The sequence below is a fragment of the Coturnix japonica genome, chromosome 7 (assembly GCF_054131305.1).
Source record: "Coturnix japonica strain WE chromosome 7, WE-NBRP24, whole genome shotgun sequence".
Classification (NCBI taxonomy): domain Eukaryota; kingdom Metazoa; phylum Chordata; class Aves; order Galliformes; family Phasianidae; genus Coturnix; species Coturnix japonica.
The window spans coordinates 17,702,659-17,718,545 of record NC_140669.1 but is presented as its reverse complement, the minus strand read 5'-3'; the positions used below and the strand labels follow the sequence as shown (position 1 = coordinate 17,718,545).

The following is a 15,887-nucleotide window of genomic DNA, read 5'->3' as shown; positions in this document are numbered from 1 at the left end:
AAGAAAACTGGTCTGTAAAGGACCACAAGGTCATTCTGGTACATCCTTAATTAAGGCCTGTGCTACAGAAATCAAACAGGATCCTGGCTGCAGCGCTTCTTCAGTGCTGTTCCATAGAACCCGCCACGGCCTCAGCACTTTTGAGTCTCAGCTATAGAAGTGAGGTTTTCCTTTATTTTGTTCTATCGTCAATAAAATAGGATTACTGTTACACAACAGCAGCAAAGCACATCAGCATCCCACTGCAACTGCTCACACCTCTTAGCCCACAGTAATTGGAAGGTAGCTTCTGAATAAGTAACAGGAAATAAAGTAACAAATTCATGGATATTTTTTCTCAGAATTCCCCACATCTAACAGGAAAAATATGCCCCAGGCCAAATATCTATTTTGTCATTTCTAAGCAGTTTGTTTTTAGAAAACTGAAAATCTTGGTATAATTACAGTCCTGTAATGTAATACCTGAACACAGATACAGAATCTGAAAGGGAACCAACAGCAATATCAGGGTAGGAATTTTTATCCAGGTCCATGTTTCCAGCAATTGAGTAACCAAAGAAATTGGTGCCTGTTTTTTCACCATCAAGAATCTAAAGAGCAAACAGATTGAGGGAATTCAGACACTGAAAAGCTTCAGAAGTGAAATACTCAAGTGAACATCATTGCCCTATGGACCAAAAAAGAAAACCTCAATCTTCAGATAAACAACACTGAAGTCTTAAAATCATTTCCTTTGTATAGAAATTTTGCCCATTTGATCTTTACTTGTAGTATTTAGGCTGTATAAGTGCTTGAAACTTAAAAACATATTCTAGCAAATATTCTAACAGTATCTAGAGAAAGTACAATTAAGTTCCCTTCTCACCTTGCTAACTGATATGAAAAAAAAGGAAAGGAGGAAGTCACAGAAGATAAAAATGAAGAAAACAGTATCTTCAGAAGGAGACAAAAAAATATGTATAGTTATTTCCAAAGTGAAAACTCTTCAGTAATGTGAGCAGTTTATCTGAACCAATTTCTTAAAACGAAAAACTGCTGCATCTACAAATTCTTTTACCTCTCTTTGTATCATTGGTGCCAATGGACTGTCCCAGGGAGAAAAATGCACATTAAAAAAATACAGAACTCCTAATTTCTTTGGTCAACAGTGCAGTCTTTGAAGGTTCCTGTAAATTGTGCATATCTACTACCCAACTACAGAAACAGAAAGGCAAAAGATAGGTAGCTCCATCAGTCTCTTAATGTTGTGCAAGAGTAATTATATGCAGTAAAAGTTATCATTACCTGTGCTGGTTTTGTATTTATTCCATTCTTGGATCCATGATAAATATATACTTTGCCAAAACCATCATATGGAGCTCCTACTGCAATATCTGTTGAAAATAAGTTGCAACAAATAAGTAATTCTTATTCTTTCTGCAGCTTTCAGTTGTGATAAAGACAACTGTTCGAAGTGTGGCATTAGCACAGAAATCACACACATTCTCCTGTTAGTCATTTTCACTCACCTGGATATCCATCCTGGTTAATGTCCCCAACATTTTCAACTGCGAGACCAAACATTGAGTCAGTGGTCCCATTTAAGCGAACCGGTTTTACTCCTTCCCATTTTCCTCGCTGGTTAATGTAGATGTACACAGCACCACCGATATCTCCACTTCTATCAAAGTATTGCGGGGCTCCAACAACAATGTCTTGCCATCTTAAAGAAGAGGAATTAAAAAATCACAGTGCTTGTACTGAAGAACTCTGAAAAGTAACTGATAAAGACTATAGTCTGAAGGTCATCAGTCAACCCACCGCTGAACAGAGGTGATTGAAAAGTACTTTCAGCTAGTCATGCAAAAACAGCTGGCAGAAAATCCACTAAGACTGCAAGACAATTACACTCCCTGCATCACATACAAGAAACTTCTTGAACCTTCCTTTAGAATTATTTCTTCTTTGTTTACACCAGTCTTATCAATTTCAGTACAACTCATTTCTGTAATTAAGAACATAGACTGTGTTCTACGTGACTTTCTGACACACTCACCATTTCCTCCAGCAAAACATGTAACATTGTTCTTTACACTTCAAACGTAAAAACCAAAGCAGGACTGAGTCAGTCTGCTATCCTATATAGGCAGCATGAGTTAACCAAGGCCATACCCATCACTGTTGAGATCCACAACAGCCACATCATAACCAAAAGAAGAGGCCAGTCCTTCTCCTTCAAACATGTGCTCCAGTGAAAGCGCTCTCTGATTTTTCTCTTTTTTCAGTAAAACAACTGCTCCGCTATGGTTGGCTCTTGGTGCACCAGACACAAAAGTCATCTCATCTTGGGAGACTATTCCCTTACCAGAGTCCAAAGAGAAACCTTCAACAGAGAAAGAAACAAGAACTTAGTGCTTGGATGGTTAACAGGAAAAGTAAATTACCCTACTATATTAAAGTGGCATATTGAAGTTTTCTGAAACAGAGTATGATATACTGGCAATTCTATGTTTCTTTTTGAACTGGTGGATGCATGTTTGTAAGTTTACACTCTTTCAACATGTTCCATTTAAGTTATCTCCCCCACAAAATACACTATTGCACTGCTCACCCAGCCCTCCATTCTGCAGACAGTAAATACAAGGTCATTTTTTTCAAAACATATCAGCTTAGAAAAGACTAAGCATTACCACTTGAATATAGCTTGAGTACCTCACCTTCAGCAAAATCATTACAAAACTTCTATGTACAAGTCAATAAGCTCTGTTGCAAACATGCAAGATGTACTGTACATGCTTAACGTTCTACATCAAATGATGTAATACAGTATTTGAGAATAACTTTATCCAGTAGTGGTGAAATTGGCAATTTTAATTTAATGTAGCTCTAAAGGACACGTCTAAATGAATTTTGCCCCAAGTACTTTTATAAAAGTTGGTAGATTTAAAAGTACATTAAAAATGAACAAAAACAATATAATGCATATAACAACATAGCCAATGAAGTTCAAAGAATGATGATGCACGCTGCAAGGAAGAACACTGCAGCCAGCATATAGTAATCTCCCTTCTGAAACAGTTCACCACTACTACTGAAATTCTCAATTACAGCAATTCACAATGAGACAGTTTCAAAAAAATCAGGCAGAGGAGTCCACTTTGTGTGAGAGATGAGAGGGTTTGGAGAAATGCATCACAAATCAGCGCTTCTCTGAAGCCAGCTTATTTTACAGGTTACTCTTCATCTGAATCCCTGCTGTCACATGCTTTCACTTGCGATGTATTTATAATGAGGATGGAAAGGAGAATATCATGTTAAAGGTCTGAAGACTGTGTGACCAGATGCTGCCACCTCAGGTGGTCACAAACCTAAGTAGCTATTCATCATTACATCCACTGATTTGTCCACCTGTATGCTGGGAGGCAACGTTTTGTATACAAACTGATCTGGATGAGTGTCAGACACTGCTGTCAAAAACAGAAGACCTGTAAACATATGAGTGAAAGATTGAAGAGAAAAGACAAAACAGTTGAGCACAGCAACTATAACCACATATATTTACTGTCTACATATAGGGAACAGCTATGACAGGGAATGCCAGCCTTGCCCTCAAGTAGTTTTGATTATGACAAATCAAAGGCAGCATTTGTATTTAGATAAATGCAACACTGCATTTATTATGAAAGTGCACAAGTTCAGTTTAGTAAGACAGACACACAGTAAACTGTTTACAGCAAAAGACACCACTACAGCACTACTCTGCCACATGAAAAGACCATCAGTTTGCCTTTCTGAAATAATCTCTTAGAATTTTTTTACACCCCATAACCACTACTCACATTTAGCTCAAGTTTATTTCTTCTAATAGATACGCAGCTCCAAGTTGGCTCTTTACTCAGCTTACGTTCATGTTAACATCTTTCCTATTTGTTCAACTTCTCATTAACACAAAAATTCCAGCTTTGAGTTACCCAAATTGTATCTGCTACTTAAGCCAAAAGCACCAGATTAGTATAGCGATATATAGTATAGTAGAGCAGAAACGTTCTTTATACATTGCACTAAAGGCATTCTAAAAAATGAAGAGTAACCTGATCTCTTTACCGATTTATCTTGTGAGTGTACAGGAATATTCATTATCCTATAGACATATTTCTGCTTTTGTGTTTGCACAAAGCTTGAGACTCTCCTCTGCAAGGCGCACACACACACACACACTTAGAACATTAATGTTACTCATGTTACATTATTTCAAAAGCCTGTAAAAAAAGGCCACTGTGGTTTTTAAACCTTCAATTAAAAAAAAAAAAATTAAAAAAAGCACTCAGGCCAGAAAATTACATTTGGGGACTTAAATGTTAGTAGACTTTTTGATACCACATAGCAGTGACCTTGTGACCAAGGATTACAGTCCTGAACACAGTACTCACCATTAGACAGTGATTATAATCACTCCCTGAGGTCGTGTAGGTCTTCATTATCATTCTTAAATATCTTATTCCTTTAGCAGCACTTCTAGGTACCTCAGCAGAGTACCATCTTACACGTAAATGTGGGTCCTCACATGAACAGCTTTCTTCTCCCATTCCATATTATTGCATCAGACCAGATTACAAATGTTTAAGAAGCCTAAAGAGATTTTACCACATGTACTTTGTCCTACCTAAATAACTGTTAGCTGGAACAGGAACTAGATTCATATCTCGGAGGCTCTCATCACCAACTTCGTAAGGCCCATCATCAAAGATACCCAGATCATAAAATGTCTGATTCTTTTGCTCTGCACGAACCACCCCTGAAGAAGTGAAATGATAAAATAAAAGCAAATGAGAATGGTAAGGGAGAAAAATAATTGATAAATGGTTCCCAGCTAGTACTAATGACTGTGAATGAGAGAGTGAGTGCTGTTTAAATGGGACAAACATAGACTACCACATCGGCCTTTTAACAGGCCATAAATTTCTAAGCTCAGCCTGTGTGACAGAACTTCTCTAGTACATGGAGATGTCATGCAATGAACTGGAAAACTTACAGCTGGTAGACTATCAGAGCACTTCTCTGCATTAAGGTAAAGCCCTAAACGGAGTACCTGGTCAGACTGTGTTGACAGGGACAGCTATGTGGAAGATTAAACCTTCACACGGGTACACCTTGTGCCAGTGCTTAACTCAAAGACTTGGCGTGGTTCTTGTAGCAGGCACAGTTGTACAAGGGGAGAAACTTTAATGATTTAAGGAGCAGTGTTCTAAAGAAGGGAAGCACTTACAGCTGTTGGTATAACTAAGCGCTAGGGGAAAAATGAATAAGAAAAAAGACAGGGCTGGCCTCTTAGATGCTTCGTACAAAGAAAAATCTTAAGTTCTTCCCCCTTAGTTTTTTATTATTTCCTATACATGATATAGAGTTCCTGTCTCTTAGTCTAACTATTCATGGAATTTTATTTGAGTAAATATCTACAGATTTAGATAGGAATATAGGTAGCTTTGCTCTGTACAGTTATTTTCCTGCAGTCCTCCAGTATCGAATTTGGGAAGCACTCCTTTCTACAGAATGGAAAAGAAATAAAGAGAATACTGAAGGATAAAAAAAACCTGAGTGCAGTTATCTAACGTGCTCAAATTCGGAGGAAAAGATTGGGCAAATAACTTGTAATTAATTTAGTAACTTGTTGAAGTGCAAAATGTCAAAGCAAGAACTCAATCTTACCATAAGACTAATAAGGGAAAAAGTTGCTGTACATACATGCCAAGTTCCATTATCCATTCATAAGTAATCCTTTAGAAATATTTAAAGGACCTTCAGTGAATATTTTTGATAGAGGAGTGAAAACCAGGTAAAATTGTAAGAACCCTGTAAGACTTATTGCCCCCTCCCAGCCCCCAAAAAGGCAAATAAGAACCTTAGGATGAAACATTTGCAAACAATCTAAGAGGAAACAGGAAAGGGGTCAGTCTAGATGTAGCAGGAAGGTCATACCTTTCCAATTGTAAGTGCCTGGGGCACCAAACACAACGTAATGATAGTCTCTAGTAAAAGTCGCAGCAACACCTTGCTGACAGGAACCAAACTTCTCATGGCCTCTTAAGCGACCATCACAAAAACTCCATACTCCATTATCCATATCATCCTTAATAGTGAGATCCTGGCTCAGCACATAGCACCTTCCAATGATATCCCGGGTTTCCTGCACTGTGTTTACATACTGCCTTTTCTCATAGCGATGTGCACATGTCTGCAAGATAGAAGACAGTAAGTAATTATTTTTGTGTGCTTGTATGCAAGTTATCAAAGAAGGCTGGTCTCCATAAGCAGTACTTCATGCTACAAAAATTCTCCTTGTGGATTTATGCTTCAGTGCAGGGAGAGCTCAGAGTTCCCTATAAGTATCTACAGACCCAAGTCAGAGCAATCAACTGCCTGATGAGGAAGTCAGAGTGGTTAAATCCCTCTTCACTTTGGAACTCAGGGGCTTTAGCCCTAAAGCTTTCACAGATACCTAACTTCTCTTTCAAAAACAGAGCAGACAACAACCCTATATATTGTTAAAAAAAAAAAACAAAAACTAGCTGTGTTTCCCCCCCAGCTGTAACTGTTAAATAATCTACATGCTTGTGTAAGACACAAGGAGCTGCTTCAACTACCATCCACCTTTTCCAATATCACCTCTTTCAGAAAAGAGCCACAGGCAGGAGACTGAAAGCTTTTCCAGTGAGGGAAAGGGAGGAAAGAGTTGTTGTTCCTGCTTCTTATGCTGGGTATTTCATTTTGAGGATAACCATCACTGGGATGGAGAAAAGCAGCAGCACAGAGTATAAGCTGTTCTTTTCACCTCGGCAGAGAATTCCAATCAAATACAAATGATGATGAGCCACCAGGATAAGCTGTGTAACCACCAAACCACTAAAAAAAGAGGTGGAACAGTCAAACCCCTCTGACAGCAGTGTTTTTTGCAGATTCAGATGAAGGAAGTGCAGGACAAGCTCAAGCAATACAGGTTTCTCCTCTGACCAAAAAATTCCCCTTCCATGGCTCCTCCTAAGGCTAAAACATTCAGCAGATACATAGCCAATACTCCCTTAGGGCACTGCCCTAATCCAAGCTATGCTAAGAAGTCCTATGCACTGCTCAGCTGCACTGTGATCTTCAGGCTGCTTCAGCCCATCTCAGAAGCACATAAACTGCATCACAGGCAAAAGGCACTAGCTGGTGAGGAATTAACTGAACAAGGACCGGTTCCATCTACTTTTCCTCCCTTGGGTTCTGAGTCAGACTGGAGCAGCTAATACTGTCCCTATAGCCATAAATAACCCAGAGATGTACCCTGAAGTTGCTTTACTCTTGTCTTTGAAGAAGTGAGATTAAGCTGCAAGAATATAACCAGATGGAGAAGCATCACTGCACTCCCATTTTATGATGTAGCTGGTATCCCACAGCACCATGCAAGGTGAATTTGAGAAAGAGCTATGAAGCTACAAAAGTAATATTATCTGCTATACCTCAAAAGCTTTTTCTCTCAGTAATGTATGAAAGAATAGCTTGCATCATCATTATTAGTACAAGCTGTCACTGCAGCATGCTTTTAAATCCCAGCTGCAACATCCAGAGCTTCATGAATACATAGGAGCAATTCAGCTGATGGCCCTCAGTAAAGTTAAGGTAAGGCTGATCATCCTGGGCAACAGGCTGATGACAGGGGGCTCCTTTTTTAAGCCGTACCAAACTATTTTTCCTTGTTTGTGTAGTAAGTGGTTGTTTAAAGAAACAGTGTATCATAAAAGAGGAGCAGACAACCTGAGAATAAATCATCTGTTCCATATCCAAGATCTTTCCTGTGTCCAAGATTACAAAGAAAGTCCAGCTCAGAGTTAGAAAAATAATTTAAAACTTCTACAATCTCAAGAATTTTATTTTGTTAAACAGACATTTCAGTCCTTAATTCCAAAAAATTACAATAATACAGCAATGGAAATTACCTTTCAGGAAGCTGCACAGAAACACAGACCATTCAGCACATCTACAAAGGCGTTTTGGGTCTATGGTAAGCTAGACCTGTAGACTTACCACCACGTTTCCTCCTGGCCCCTGACTTTGGACAGTTACACCCATCCACTGGTCTTCTTTGCTCTCCGTCTTTGGGTCAGCTGCAAAGCATCACAATGGAGATTCAAATAAAGAAGTTAACTTCTTTTCATCTCTCTAAGAGCTTCATACAGTACATGAGATAGTCTACAGATGGCAGTGTCTGCACATACTATCACATTCCAGTGCGAATACGTTATGATCAATCCACAGAAGCAACTGTGTGATACAGTCAATGGAAAGGACCACATCAGATCAGAAAAATCAGACAACTGCAGAATCTTAAACAAAAGTGCTGAGGAACTTACTGTCTTCATCAAACACAATACGTGTGCAGCGTGTATCTGAAGATGTGATGTCACAGCTGTACAGCCCTCCTGTTCTGTTGGCTTGCTGGGATGGAAAGGCCTTTTCCCGAGGAGCTCCAACCAGCAATCTACAGGGAAACAGAAATAACCTCAAGGGATCCGCAGAGGCAGTATTGGAAAAGAGGAAGGCAGCAGTCAGGAGATGCTTTCATCATGTTGTTAGAGGTTTGATGTGCATACATTTAAGGTGGATTTTCATCAGTCAATACAGCTGCTTTCAGACTCACTCTGCATTTGCACCACTCCTATGCCACCACATCCCATGAGTATTATTACAAAATAACCACAGACATATTTATTTTCTCAGTCAAAACAATCTTTTTTGTTAGATATTTTTGAGTTTCACATATGCAAAGCACAGCCACCTCACCTTCCTAACTGAAACCAGTACGCAATAACGGCACCACGGTTTGCAGAAGAAATGAGAAACAACAAATTCTGCTGAAGAAAACCAAGACTGAGAAAACAGTGTGTAGATGGGTACAATGCAGTGGGTACAGCCTTGCTGTGCTTGCAGGCACTAGTCAGTGCCATGGAGCAAAGCAAACTGCTGTACCACAGAATGGGTTTGGTTTGTTTTTTTCGTTAAAATCATGACTCACTTTCATTTATATCTAACATACACCAGCCTGACCATTGAAAATCATACCCATTTCTGCTATTAAGGAAACATTCACTCGGTGTCACTAAGGTAATGACACAAAATCAATGTATCTTAAGAAAGCATATTCAGATGAGAAAGGCACATGTGTATCATGAAACAGTTATCTCACCACCACTTCTATAGACAAGAACTTTCCATGCTTTGTGCTCACAAAGGTAACCCCCCAAACAGTGCAGACTTCGGGTAAAATACTGGCTTTTGACTGTTAGACATAAAAACAGGTCAGGCAGCTCGGGTGGGTTTCAGTTTACAGAACTTTTCCCCCTACACATGTCTGGCATCTTTTTCAAAGATTCTTTTTCAGAAACACAGCTGCTATCACAAGAGTCTTTAATCCAAACAACCACGCTTTTAGAAAGGCCACTAACAGCTTCATTCTCTAATTTTGACAGTAGTGTACTTAACTCTCATCTCTTAACTCTTTTGTTAAGCAGTGGCATCTGAGCTGCTCCTAATGTAGGAATAGCTGCATTTTCCCCTCAGCTCTGTAATCCCCTACAGAAAGAGACTACACAAGGTTTGTTGTTGTTAATGCTGACAACCAGAAATTATAGAAAGCAGAGGTGTCGATTTTCTCTAACTTTCAGACATCTTTGTTTCTGCTTCTTCAAAACTTGGTACAATTACACTCCATTATTAAAACACATGCCTACCAATTTTAAACTAAAATTCTAATCTCAGAGCAAATACATCAGTCCTGATGCTCTACTGGTTGGAATTAGATTAATTATTAATTTATCTTAATTACCTCTTGGAGAGGGTCCCAGCATCTAGAGAGGGGTTGGGCCCCAGCACCCACTGCACCTTGCTGCCATGGGTCTGACAGAACAGCCGAGCCAACAAAAACTTCATCTCTTCAGTTGTGCTAAGTGCCACTTCAGCCTCAGAAAAGGCATCAAAGCATCTTACTGACTTAACCAATGACAGATCAGACCTTTGGGTAACCACATGTGCAAAGTGTGCTTTGTGCAGCCACAGAACTCCAAGCAGGGAGAAGGCAGTGGCAGCTCTCTCCCTAGGGCCTCAGTGCTCAGCAAGCACTCCACAAGTCAGATAACAGCAAGAAGAAAGACCGTCTCCTAACTGAAATTAGCCCAACAGAGTTATAGAATCCAAAGCAAAATACACCAGAAACAGCCTTTCATTTCAACAAGCACCAAAGAATATGAAGCAGCAGGGTACAGCTCTGAGGTGCTCTCTGCTCTCACCGGTGACTGGAACATCCAGGGAATGAAAATGACAGTGGTAACTAAGAGAGGTTCTGCTCACAGCCACCTGAACCCCTTCAGTACTGCCCACAGAACTCCCTGGCTGCTTCCAACAAGAAAGCTGCAGTTAGATGAGACAAGTGCATCAGAAACAAAACCTCCAAGCTCCTGCAAGTGTTCCTCTCACTCCACGGTGAATTCCTTTCCTCACTCACAGCCTGGATCTTTCTGAGGACAACATACAGTTTCCACAACATACTTCAAAGAAGAACAGTTGTCAGCAGTTCATTGCAGTATCTCAGGAACAGACACCAACTTGAAAGATAAGTTTAGAGGTGGGAGAACATCTTAAACATTTTTGGCAGGAAACTCTTGTTCATCAAAGAGGCTTCCATTGAGTAAGCTACACTGTGATTTATACAAATACAAAAATACCGAGGTCTGCACTGAGCTCAGACAGTACGTCTTCATTCCTTGAATTCCTTTCTTCCCTACAGTATCTTCTACCCCAAAGGAGGCACCAGCCTTTGCCATCTTTTCCTTAAAAGTAACAGCAACACATTACTAGCGCCAGCCCTGTGCTTTAACAGACTAGAGTAGAAATCACTGGAAGCGTTTCCTGGGTAACCAACCATTAGCCATTTCCACAAATAGGCAGAATAAAATAGTCAGTGGTGTACGTAATTTCCAATTCTGCAACCTTCATTGAGCACAAATGTCCAATTTAATGTTGCTATTCTCAGGAACAATGGTGCCACTGCACACTTTGCACTTCACTGTGTTTTCAGGAAGACTCCATCAGCACAAGGGGGGCAAAGCTGGGAAGCGATGATGCTAAATGCGGTGCAACTTCTCCCACTCCCGGCTAGACAGAGAGACTCCCCAAATCCCTTCCTCCTGCATTGCCTCAGAGCATTCCATTCTATAGATGAAGAAATAAAACTAACAACCACCAACTGATTACGTTTATACTAACAAGTCACCAGTCACAGCGCCCAGACACACACTGTGTATCCAGCAGCTCCCAGTAGAATAAGCTGGTCTCCCTGCAGACATCTGCCCAGAGCCCTCCACAAGGATGGACCTTCAGCCACCTGTGCAGCTTTGCCCACCTGCACTATCTTGTTCAGAGACCCCACACCACCTCTTCAGCTTTGCTCTACTCTCAAGGCAGAAACAGCGGGCAGCTACTCTAGAGGAGCAGGGTGTCTCCAGGAGGCTTCTGCCCTCCCTCAACAAACTGTGATCATGGAAGAACCTCCTCATTAGGGGACAAGTGTGTCAAGTATCCAAACTTTAGGATAGGAACATCAAACCATAATGTACCTCAACATAAGTGATGTTGGTTAATAGGATTGACTTCTTAATCCCAAGCAGTACCAGCTCTGCTATGCAATGATCTGGCTTCTAGCAATAGAAGCAGGGACAGGTGTGGTGGTTTCACAACAACCAACTGAACTCCACCAGGCCTCTCCCTCACACCCCTCTGATGAGTATGAAAATATGATGGGAAGAAAAAAGTTCACAAATGGAGATAATAAAAGGGAAAAGAAAGGAAAAACAAGCAAAGCCCATATGGGAGCAAAAAGAGAGAAAACAAGTATTCTCTGCTTCCCATTATCAAGTGATGTTCAGCCACACCTTGGGAAGCAAGACCTCAATAAGCTCAGCAGTTGTTTGGGAAAATGGACATGTTCTTAACAGGAACTTTTCCTTCCCCTTTCCCAGCTTGTACTGCTGTGACACAGAACATCCCTTTGGTCACCTTAGACCAGCTGCCCTGGCCATGTCCCCTCCCCTCTCCTGCCCACTCCCAGCATGCTGGGTTTGGGGTTTGGAGAGTCTTCATGCTGTGCCAGCACTGCTTATCCATAGACAAATGCTGGGGAGGTACCAAGGCTGTTCCAACTACAAGAGCAGAGCACAGCACGGTATAGGCTGCTGCTGAACTCCATCACAACCAGAGCCAGCACAAGGACAGGAGCACCACAGACATCCTAGCACAGAGCCCTTCCTTCTCAGGCAGTAATGGGAACTGGAGCTCAACCAAGGGAAAGGGCTTCTGAGAAAGCAGCCGCTCCCAGAAAAACACAGCCAGCAACGATGTCAGTGGGGAAATTGTTCACAGTGCTTTTTGCAGATACCCGCTGTTTCCAGGCTGTTATGAACAGCTATTTTAAGTGACGGATGATTCTCCTAATCTGCTACTGCACTGCTACATTTTCCTACTACCATCGCAGAGCCACGGCCAAGTACACCATTAATCTCTGTTGCCCGGAGGCCTGGCATTTAAAGGAGTGTGATTTTCATTTTATTAGCTCAGCCTTTTTCAGGAAGCAGATTACGATAGGGGCTGGGAAAAGCAGCCAAAAGCAGCATAAGGGCCAGAACAAGCTACAAAGCAAAATGAACTACAAAGCTACCTGTTGTTCTGCAAAGGCCACTAATTATTGACTTTCTGAAAGTCACATGGAAAAGCAAACACTTTCCAATGCTCTCCCCACACAGCCAAGAGCTCAGTCTGTGTGGATTTGAAATGGGTTTTGCAGATCTCATTTTCACTGACAGAAAGCATTTTTCCAAAGTCCTATTTCAAAATACAGCTTCCCATTTTGTCCAGCGTTCTCTTGCTGTAACCAGGAGCAGGCTCCGCTGACAAACAGGTAAGGAACTGCTGTCTTCCGTAATACACAATTTCAGAATACAGCCTTAAATGTCATCTTACTTGCAGAGCAATACATGCCAGCTCCATTTGGACTCAAAAAAATGAAGGGAATCCAGGTCCATGTTTTAGACAACAATCACTGAATTGATCGGAGTACAGAAGCAGCTGCTCAGAGTTCTTTTTCCAAGGAGCACCTTGGCAGAGCAGCATTGCAGGCAGTGTGTGAAGGCAGTGCTTGCTGGACTAACAACCAGAACGGGCACATGCTGTTCATGAGCATGCCAGAGCCATTATAAAAAAACCCGCAGGAGTTTTAATGCAGCACAGAACAGGTTGAGATGTCATTCCTCTTTTTCTTCCAGTGGGTGAAGTACATCATTTTCATACAAGACCTCAAAAAAGCTCAGCACAAAGGACAGACACTTTGTCACCCCTACTGGAGGAGCAGCCACCCCTGTACTAACCAGAGCCATCTCCTGCAGCAGCCCAACTGCTCCGAGAAACTCGCTGCTCCCCCTCCTCCTGACCTACCACCTTCTCCTGCTCCCTCTAAGCTACAGGGAGAAACAAGGCAGAACAAGACACCCCATTCCAACGACACACAGCAGCTCATCCATATAAGCCCAGGACAGGAGGCTGCATGGAGCCAACCTTCTTGCCAGAGCATGGTTAGTCACTGCATACTAACACACAGGTTTGAATTCACTCCTTCAGTCTTAGAACCATCATGGCCCTGTGTTAAATGCGTGCAACAGCATCAACGGCTTTGCAAGGCTTTTCTTCAAGCCAAGAACTTGATCACAAAAGCAGATGCAGCCCTAGGTACACGTACTGACAATACTCCCAGAGTTAACTGGAAGCACAAACTTTCACAGCACTTTGAAGAATGTCACTCCAACAGGGTGATGTGTAGAACCAAGGAAATGCCCCAACAGTCACAGGGGCTCTTACAGTGCCTTCTCTAATGTTATTCACATACACTGAAACGCCAATCAGATACACAGCAAACTTCTCCCTACACAGACCTGCAGAGGATGTTACATTTTACTACGGGTAGGAGCATACAAACTGTGAGATTCCCAATAGCTTGCAAAAGCCAAGAACAAGATTTTCTGTTTGCAGCATAGCTCACACCCGAGCCATGCCAAGAAACCCCCCTGTGTTCTCTGCAGCCTGGCATGCACCCAGCAGGCACACGTCCCTCCCCTCACACACGTTTTTTCCATCTCCCACCACTCCCTATGTTCGTACTGGTGCAAAACCTGTAATTATTTCTTTCAGGAGCCTTTAGCACTTTGTTTTCCTGCAGGCAGCAGGTAGCGCAACTAGCACTTCAGCTGGGACTGGATTTGACCTGGCATCAAGTACACAGTGTGAGTAAGAAAAAACCAACTCTTCAACTACATGAAAAATTTATAGGTCTTACGCATGTTCTTAGTAGCTGCTATAGCTGTTGGTTGTGTATGAAATAGGGAAAACACAGTACAGCCAAGAAAGCAATGTGTTTCTCACTTAGGGCTTGCTTCACACTAAGCAATCACACCTGAGCCATGCTCTGTTCTCATACGCACTGCTGGTCACAGCCAAGTACAGCAGATCGAACCACCATGTGGTTTCAGAAGCACCAGTGACAGGCTGACCAGCCTTTGTGATTCCCTTACACACATCATGTGGAAAGAACTATGAGAACAGAGGGACCCAGATAAATCAATTACACATTGGATCACATGCTTGCTACCAGCAACAACTGGCTGCCACCTCCAAGCACTTCCAGAACAAATATGCCTTTCCCTCGGACCTTTGACCAATGCACGTACTGCTGAGCAAACAACCTCTGGTGTTACAGGCATGAGTTGTTGCCAGAACATTTTCAATCTTGTTCTACTTTATATGCTAGAGACATATTTTATAGGGCTACTTATGAGGAGGGTATCAATGCCAGCCAAATTAGGCAGAAGCTAAATGCATTTACCTCCATTTGAAAAATCTCCTTGGCCATCTTCACTAAAAAGGAACTGCTGTCAGAAATGACGCCATTCCTATGGACACCATCAGCGTAAGTTGGTGGTTTCACTGAACAAAATGCTGATGGTTCCTATTTGCTGTTCCTTGCATCTCCAGGATCCCACAGATCTCTGAAAGGGAAAAACAAACGTGAAGAATACAGCTGAACAGCAACCTCGAACTCAACAGCAAAATCCATATGTGTGACCATGGAGAGGCCTCAGCCTGTTTTGATGCTGCAGAGCGTGTGGAGACAGGGAGCATCCCGTGAGTGCCTCACTGCTATCCATGACCCTGGGCAACTTCTCCCTGCCCAACACAGACATAACATCCTCACACATGCTATTACTGCTGCTTAAAGGAAATCAATATTAGGAAATGACATATTTTTAGATGCAGTTCTGAATCAGGAAATGAGAAAATCAGCCAATGCTCCAGCAAAGCCAAAGCCAGACAGTCCATACTAACAAACGTTCCAAAAAATTCACAATTTAGAACCAGTACTTCGTATCTTCTACTGTCATTTCAAAGCCATAAAAATCTCACCTCACTTCACAGATGAACACACCCAGACTGCTATTTAAACTAAAACAAGGTGGCTGCAGTTCTCTTTTTTCCAAGCTATAGTTCTTGAATAGCCCTAAAACGTCATGCTCTCAGTACCTTAGAGCCAAGGGAAGTCCATCTCACCAAGGATACATTTGATACTACAATCAAAAAAAGCTTTATTAACTGTGGTTCTGCTCACTTCTTTTTAAAATACTGAATAATTGACTCAAACATGGAAAAGATACTTTCTTCCCTACATTCAAGTTTACTTCGCTGGGTTATACTCTCCTGACATTACTTTCAAAGTGACAACTTGCTTTCACATATCTCAATCAACAATGTTAATAAATGAATTATTCAGTGCTTTCAAA

At 41.5% G+C, this 15,887-nt stretch overlaps 1 protein-coding gene and 1 long non-coding RNA gene across 7 annotated transcripts in view; one reads left to right on the top strand and one right to left on the bottom strand.

Moving 5' to 3' along the window:
* The window catches only part of ITGA6 (integrin subunit alpha 6), a 37,007-nt gene that overhangs the window by 13,543 nt on the left and 7,577 nt on the right, over window positions 1-15,887 (bottom strand). For 2 of the 5 annotated variants that reach the window (XM_085552488.1, XM_032445829.2), the window contains exons 1-9: window positions 14,936-15,098; window positions 8,367-8,494; window positions 8,041-8,120; window positions 5,956-6,211; window positions 4,643-4,774; window positions 2,152-2,362; window positions 1,509-1,702; window positions 1,285-1,373; window positions 463-590 (exon numbers count right to left, since the gene is read on the bottom strand). In XM_085552488.1, coding sequence (XP_085408614.1) covers window positions 463-590; window positions 1,285-1,373; window positions 1,509-1,702; window positions 2,152-2,362; window positions 4,643-4,774; window positions 5,956-6,211; window positions 8,041-8,085 — 1,055 coding nt within the window. In that variant the 5' untranslated portion in view covers window positions 8,086-8,120; window positions 8,367-8,494; window positions 14,936-15,098. Of the gene's footprint in view, window positions 1-462; window positions 591-1,284; window positions 1,374-1,508; window positions 1,703-2,151; window positions 2,363-3,347; window positions 3,465-4,642; window positions 4,775-5,955; window positions 6,212-8,040; window positions 8,121-8,366; window positions 8,495-14,935; window positions 15,099-15,887 lie in introns of those variants that run through there. The other 3 variants (XM_015868495.3, XM_015868494.3, XM_085552489.1) reach the window with 2 other exon arrangements.
* Window positions 1-15,887, top strand: part of LOC107316713 (uncharacterized) — a 27,401-nt gene extending 11,514 nt beyond the window's left edge. Inside the window, exons 3-5 of one of the 2 annotated variants that reach the window (XR_001556525.2) lie at window positions 13,326-13,631; window positions 14,273-14,336; window positions 15,085-15,887. This is a non-coding gene — a long non-coding RNA (uncharacterized LOC107316713). The remainder of the gene's footprint in view (window positions 1-13,325; window positions 13,632-14,272; window positions 14,337-15,084) is intronic. The other variant, XR_001556524.2, reaches the window with a different exon arrangement.